At 39.6% G+C, this 6490-nt stretch overlaps 1 protein-coding gene across 1 annotated transcript in view; it reads left to right on the forward strand.

The window, feature by feature from the left end:
* Positions 1–348: 348 nt before the first annotated feature.
* TRPC7 (transient receptor potential cation channel, subfamily C, member 7) overlaps positions 349–6490 on the forward strand; it is a 71386-nt gene continuing 65244 nt past the window's right edge. Inside the window, exon 1 of the mRNA XM_009322696.1 lies at positions 349–1119. Within this exon, the coding sequence (XP_009320971.1) occupies positions 367–1119 (753 nt within the window). The 5' untranslated portion in view covers positions 349–366. The remainder of the gene's footprint in view (positions 1120–6490) is intronic.

A 6490-nucleotide genomic window follows, 5' to 3' on the forward strand; every position in this document is an offset into this window, starting at 1 on the left:
ATGTTGTGGATATCATTCCTAAATACTGTGTAATGAAGTTCTAAACAATAAAAATGGAAAACAATGTGTTCACACTTTTTTTGGTTATTTCTCAAGTTAAGAATGTGCTGCGTATCCTTGTTGAAATCCAGAAGGGTGTACAAGTCAGAAGAGAACTTGTCTGTTGTTCAGAAAACTAATCTTTATTCCACATGTATCCTAAATGATTTTAAACAACTGGGACGAATCATAAAAAGCTAGCAAGATCTGATCATAATGAGACATTTCTAACTTTATTTCAGGTTATGTGAGATTATGACTCTCCGAGAATATAACCAACCTTCCTTTCCGGTTTTCTGCAGGTTGAGAAACAGCAATTATAAAAACATGCATCGAAGGCACACAACCCTTCGGGAGAAGGGCCGGAGGCAGGCCATCCGGGGCCCGGCCTACATGTTCAATGAGAAAGGCACCAGCCTGACTGCAGAAGAGGAACGCTTTCTCGATTCTGCAGAATATGGCAACATTCCTGTTGTGCGAAAAATGCTGGAGGAATCCAAAACCTTGAACTTTAATTGCGTCGATTACATGGGACAAAACGCCCTACAGTTAGCTGTAGGGAATGAGCATCTGGAAGTGACGGAGCTCCTCCTCAAAAAGGAGAATCTCGCTCGAGTTGGAGATGCACTTTTGTTAGCCATCAGTAAAGGATACGTGCGCATTGTAGAAGCAATATTGAACCATCCAGCCTTTGCACAAGGACAGCGTCTCACACTCAGCCCCCTTGAGCAGGAACTGAGAGATGATGACTTTTATGCCTACGATGAAGATGGAACTCGATTCTCCCACGACATTACCCCTATCATACTTGCTGCCCACTGCCAGGAGTATGAAATTGTCCACATCTTACTTCTCAAAGGCGCGCGGATTGAAAGGCCACATGACTATTTTTGCAAGTGCAATGAATGTATTGAGAAGCAGAGGAAAGATTCCTTTAGTCACTCTCGATCGAGAATGAATGCCTACAAAGGATTAGCCAGTGCTGCTTATTTGTCTCTTTCCAGTGAAGACCCTGTCCTTACCGCTTTAGAGCTAAGCAATGAATTGGCCAGACTAGCCAACATTGAAACTGAATTTAAGGTAATTTACCACTATGCCTTTTTCCTTGGGCTGAGTGTGTTCAGGGTACCGTATGTTTTACATGTTTGATCAAGTCTTGGTTTGCCATATGAGGGGGTGGGGGAGGAAACAGAAGCTACAGAAACTGCCAGATGTGTTAACTACACACAGATTCAGATCACTCTGCATTCTCCAGTTAACAAATGTTTGGAACTGAATATTGCATATTATAGCGGAGCCATCCTTACTCGGAGTTTTTATGTTGCACACTGTGATTGCTTAGAATCTCTAGTTTGCAGCAAGAATGAAAATCAGATATTATTACAAAAATGGAGACTTATTTTTTGTAAGAAAGGTAAGTCTTTTTAATTGAGCAATCTATTTTAGAGGCAGAGCTCTAGAGGTGGGTTTAATGGCTTAAGAATCCAGTACACCTAGTTCTGTTACAATGATAAAAGGTATAAATTAAGCAATTTTGGTTCTCTGTGAAATAATCTAAATTGCATTGCATCTTAATGGTTTGGTACTGCATCTGTATATGATGAATTTCATGAAAAGGAGGAGAGAAACGATCACGAGATTTTTATGAAGTTTATCATCATGCCAAACATAACAGTGGAACTTGCAGAACTCTTACAAGTTATTCAAGATTTCCATTATCATAATGAGTTTGTTAATGTCCAATGTCATTTGCATTATTTCTCTAAGTCATTTGCATGACATAAATAGCATTTCCTCTCTTTCTAAAATAAATTAGTTATGAAAAAAATCATTTTCAGTGGCTCAGTCATCAACATAAGACTGTTTTCTGACATGACTATTGTGCAGCTGCAATCACTATCAGTGACACCGGGGTAACAAAATCTATGTTGTGAGTAAACTGGGGTAGGATGCCTGCCAGGAATCCATTATTTTTAATTTTCAAGTGTTAAAGCATCCAATTCAGGATTTGTAGCTATATGCTCTCCAATTTAAAAGTGAGAAGAAAGCACGTTCTCAGGCTATTGCCTTTGAAACTCTGTAGTAAGTCTCTAACAGGAAAAAATACCCAAAGCACTGAGCTCTTTTTTGGCAATAAAATTAGGGCAAAATCTTGCAAACTCTTTTTACCCATGTGAATCAGAATTGCAAGGACACAATAATTTAAAAGGGAGTTTTTACTTGCGTGGCATTCAGTCCTAGTGAAGCAACCTCATCGGGTTCAGTGAATCTGGCTGCTTGAGTGAGCGTTACTCCAGTGTGAAAGCGCTGTGGGCTCACAGCCACAGTTAACAACATTACTATCTCATTAATGTTCCAGCTTCTTTTCAGTAGAAAAATATATATTGTGTGAAGCATGAGCAGCCTCAGTATTGCATGCCTGTCAGTTCTGATAAAGATCTATTTCTGCCAGAATCCCTCCTTTTGTTCATAGAGCTGCCAGCGTGGTCTAGACTGGCACTGGCAGGTACGTGAATCCTCCAGGAGCAAACAAGCAATAACATGTTAAATAGTCTCATGGTGGTTTTATCTCCCCAGCATTGGCAAAGGGATGCGAGTAAAATCATTAGAAACCCTTTGCCAAATTATTGTATTTCCAGGAAGGCTTTCCAATTTCATTGCCGTATTGGAAGGTTCTGTGCCAGATACATCTACGTATGTTAGTGAAGTACCTCAGAAGTACACATAGCGCTAGTTTACTTCAAAGTTGTCATGTTCCTTTGGTATATTAATACTTCCAGAAATAAGAAACATCTCAAGATTATAATGTATTCTCACTGTAGGAAAAAATCAGATGTATGTATTTATGCAAAAATATTTATTCTTATTAACATAATCAGTGTGATGTGGAATAGGGTATTAATAAAACAGTAGGGTTTTTTCACAGAACATGACATTTTGAGAATTCATTTCTAGAAAAGAATGCAATTGCTGAAAATATATTTAAGGACTCCACAAATAATGAAAATTTATGAAATCAGACAGGCTCCAGAGGACTTTATTTGTGCCTTAAAATAACACTTTCCCCAACTTTTTACTTTTTATTGCTAAAGTTCTGTAATTACCATTGGAGCTTAACAGATTTATAAAATTATTACTTGGGATTATTTCAGAATAGTTATTTATATGCAATCTTAGCAATACTGTTTTCAGGAGGTACAAGAAGTCCTTCAAATGGAAGGACATGAGTAAGATTTTAATAATGTAGGTGGACAAATAGTAATTAAGGGTTAGATAACCTACCTCTGAAGGAACTCCTAGCAAGAGCTAATTAAAATATAAATGCAGTGCCACTCGCCTGCTGCTTGCTGCCCTAAATCTCTTATGCAATAGCACTGTTCAGCACATTAGACCGAGGAGCCAGTACATGCACTATGGTTTTTAGAGAACATGAAATTTTTGAGGTGAGTTGCCTCTTTGTACAGATATGAAAGGTGAAACAAAACAGCGGCATGAACCACTTTAAAGGAGAGAAGCTGCATTAGCTGTGGTTGGCAACAGTTTGAGAGAGACTCCAATGAAGACTATTAGGTGAAACTCATTTTAACCATTCTTTTTTATAGCGGAAGAAGCTGAATAGATTGTTCTCACCCTAAATTGCTGAGATTCAGTTATACATTGCAGTTCTTATGAAGTGTCTTTGCATAAACAACACACATCTCAAAGTAGTATGGGAGTGTTATTAAGGTGAAAATGGGAGTCTGGACATATGCTAGATCCCACTGCTGGCCTTTAGCAGCCTTTCTGTTGACTGATCAATAGGTCTTTAATAGCAAAAGTAGATGTTCTGGCTATCAGTCTGGAGTGGATATACTGCCTTATTGAACTCCTTTCCTGATGTGTTGATTTTGGCTCAAAAGCAAGGTCAAGACAGTCAGCTGCTATGTGGCTTCCCACATGCTGAAGAGAATAGTAAGAGTGGAGGCTTGGAGCTGGAAGAAAGAGGGAAGCTGTCAGAGCCGATCGATGCTGATGGTTTTACTGGAGCAGATACTCTATTGGGGTAAACCAGTGCTTTTTGAGTTTGGATCGATGTTGCCGTGCCATTATTTCAAGCAAATGTCAGCTTTTACCGTGCTTATTGTTGGGGGGGGGAGGAGTACAATAATGTTACATTCACATAGAAATAATTTCTTTTTTTCCCTTAAATTCTCTAATGCCAAAGTCTTGCAAAAAAGTTTTCTTATTAATGGGAGAAAACAAATTACTTTGAAAGATGTAGTGCAGGAGTCTAAAAATAAATAATCCAACCCAAAAAATCCCCCAGCCCCAAAATAAGAAGAAAAATATTGAACTGGTTGTTTCTACTGAAAATACTAGCAGTGTGATTGCATTAAATATCCTGACAATTAGCCTAGAAATGGGATGGGTAGGAAACCCCTTAGAGGTAGATTCTTGAAATTTTGGAAGAGAAGTACATGTCAGAGTCACTGTGCATGTTTGCAGGTCTTCATGCAACGACAGCCTTCCATAACGGAGGAAGCCCAAGTTGAAAAAACAACCTTAACTCAGTGCTTTGTCATTTTTGTATATCCCACTTGAAAGCTTAAAATTAAGAACCGGTTCATGACTTTTTCATTCTTTCCAGTTTTCATTTTGTGTTTAAAACAAAAAATAAATCAACACCCACTGGAGCAAGGGCAATACATATCAGGGGCCTGGTTTAGTCCACTGGATTAGGCCCTTGGTCTGTATTGCCCTTGGAAAGAGAGAGGAGCCTTCCTCCCTTTGGGGACTAGAGGGATCCTAGCTTTGCTAGGCTGAAGTTATTTGTTTTCTCCCTCAAAACAGCTTCATATTTTAATCACTGGCCCAATGCCTGTTTTCCACCCTTCATGGAAAACTACCAAGCACATTAATTTTGTCCTATATTTCTGTTTTAATTTTACTTTTGATTTTTAATTGAAATAAACGCCTCAGTTTCCCACCCACTTGTGCCTACAATCTGCAGAAACATGGTCACTAATGAAATGCCATCTTGGAATTTGGGCAAATTATAGCTTAATACTTCCCAATCAGTTTGTATATATCTCATATTGTGTTAAGATATTTTACAGCTTCAAAGTAGAGCTGAGTGTTAAACACAGCTGACTATAAAAGGGGACGTTAAGCATCTGAAGCCACTGGGCCATGCTGTGCTTTTACTCAAATTGAAAAAAATCTGTGTACCATCCCATTTCTTTCAAAGTTGGCAGACCCTGGGCCTGAGTTATAAAGCAAATAATCCTTCTCTCATCTACCAGTACATTCTGTTTGTTTCGCTCATGCAAGTAAGACTGATGTCACTTCCAGTGTGAATAACATAGCCAGGATTTGTCCATATGAACAAGTCATCACCCATGAGCCAGGATAATGAGAGTTGCTCTCCTCTTTGGTCCAGAGAAATCAACCTTCCTCATGTCACTTTGGTGTGAAACCGTATGCAGATGTCTTCACAGCTACCAGCTGTCCTCAGCCAGGTGGCTCATTGCTAAGACTGGAATATTAAAAGCAGAGTCAACAGAATCGTTTTTACATGTCCATCGAACCCCTTCAGAGATTACATTTCTAGCAAACAGTCTGCAGGAAATGCCCTTGCAACTGTCTTTAACAGGAGCATTAGGCTTAATATTACAATACACGTCCTGGAAACAGTGAGTAAAATGCAGAATAATAGCTCTGTTTACTCTTTTTTAAAGCTGTGACTGTGCATTCCTGTTTCTGGTGAGATCCCGCTCTGCACCCAGGTCTGTTTTACAGCCTTGCGCGCTCCCAAATTAGACTACATGCTTGTGTATGTCAGGAAACATCCTCGTGATGAACACAGTCGGTCAGTTCATTCCCTTTAGCAATCCAGACAAATTAAATTATAGAATCGCAAAGGAGGCTATGAAAAGATCTCACCAACCATAAGTGGTAAATAAGATCTCGGCTTCTGTTGATTTAAATGTTACTGAAGGCATGCTCAAAACCACCACCTGGAAGACATATGGTGCGTGGTCTTTGTTTATCAATCCTACCAACATTGTCAGTCCATTTACTACAGCGTAACATGTCCTGTTTCTAAATTATATGCCTCTTGCTGTCACTTTTCTTTTAACCGTTATCCTTTCTTTAAAAAAACATCGGGATCCAAAAGCAGACCCTAGCTGCGAGCCTGCTTTTGTGTGCGGGTGAGCATCGCGTCCAGGCTCAGCTGGCTGATGGACTGCAACTGGCTGCTGCGCTATTTGTGGGGAGCGATGGCTTGTGTGGCAGCGAGTCAAGCGTGTAGTTGCCTACAAAGATATGCCTGCTAGGAACTGCTTGTTGTTGAGTTGGGGCTGCAGTAATGTAAACAGCTGAGGCTCAAATCCCTGAATTCTCATGGTGCTGAAAGAGTGGCAAAACAGCCCTGGAAACTCAATGACTTGTATCTTTTAGGGATGATCTG

Source organism: Pygoscelis adeliae, unplaced genomic scaffold (genome assembly GCF_000699105.1).
Source record: "Pygoscelis adeliae isolate BGI_AS28 unplaced genomic scaffold, ASM69910v1 Scaffold34, whole genome shotgun sequence".
Lineage (NCBI taxonomy): Eukaryota > Metazoa > Chordata > Aves > Sphenisciformes > Spheniscidae > Pygoscelis > Pygoscelis adeliae.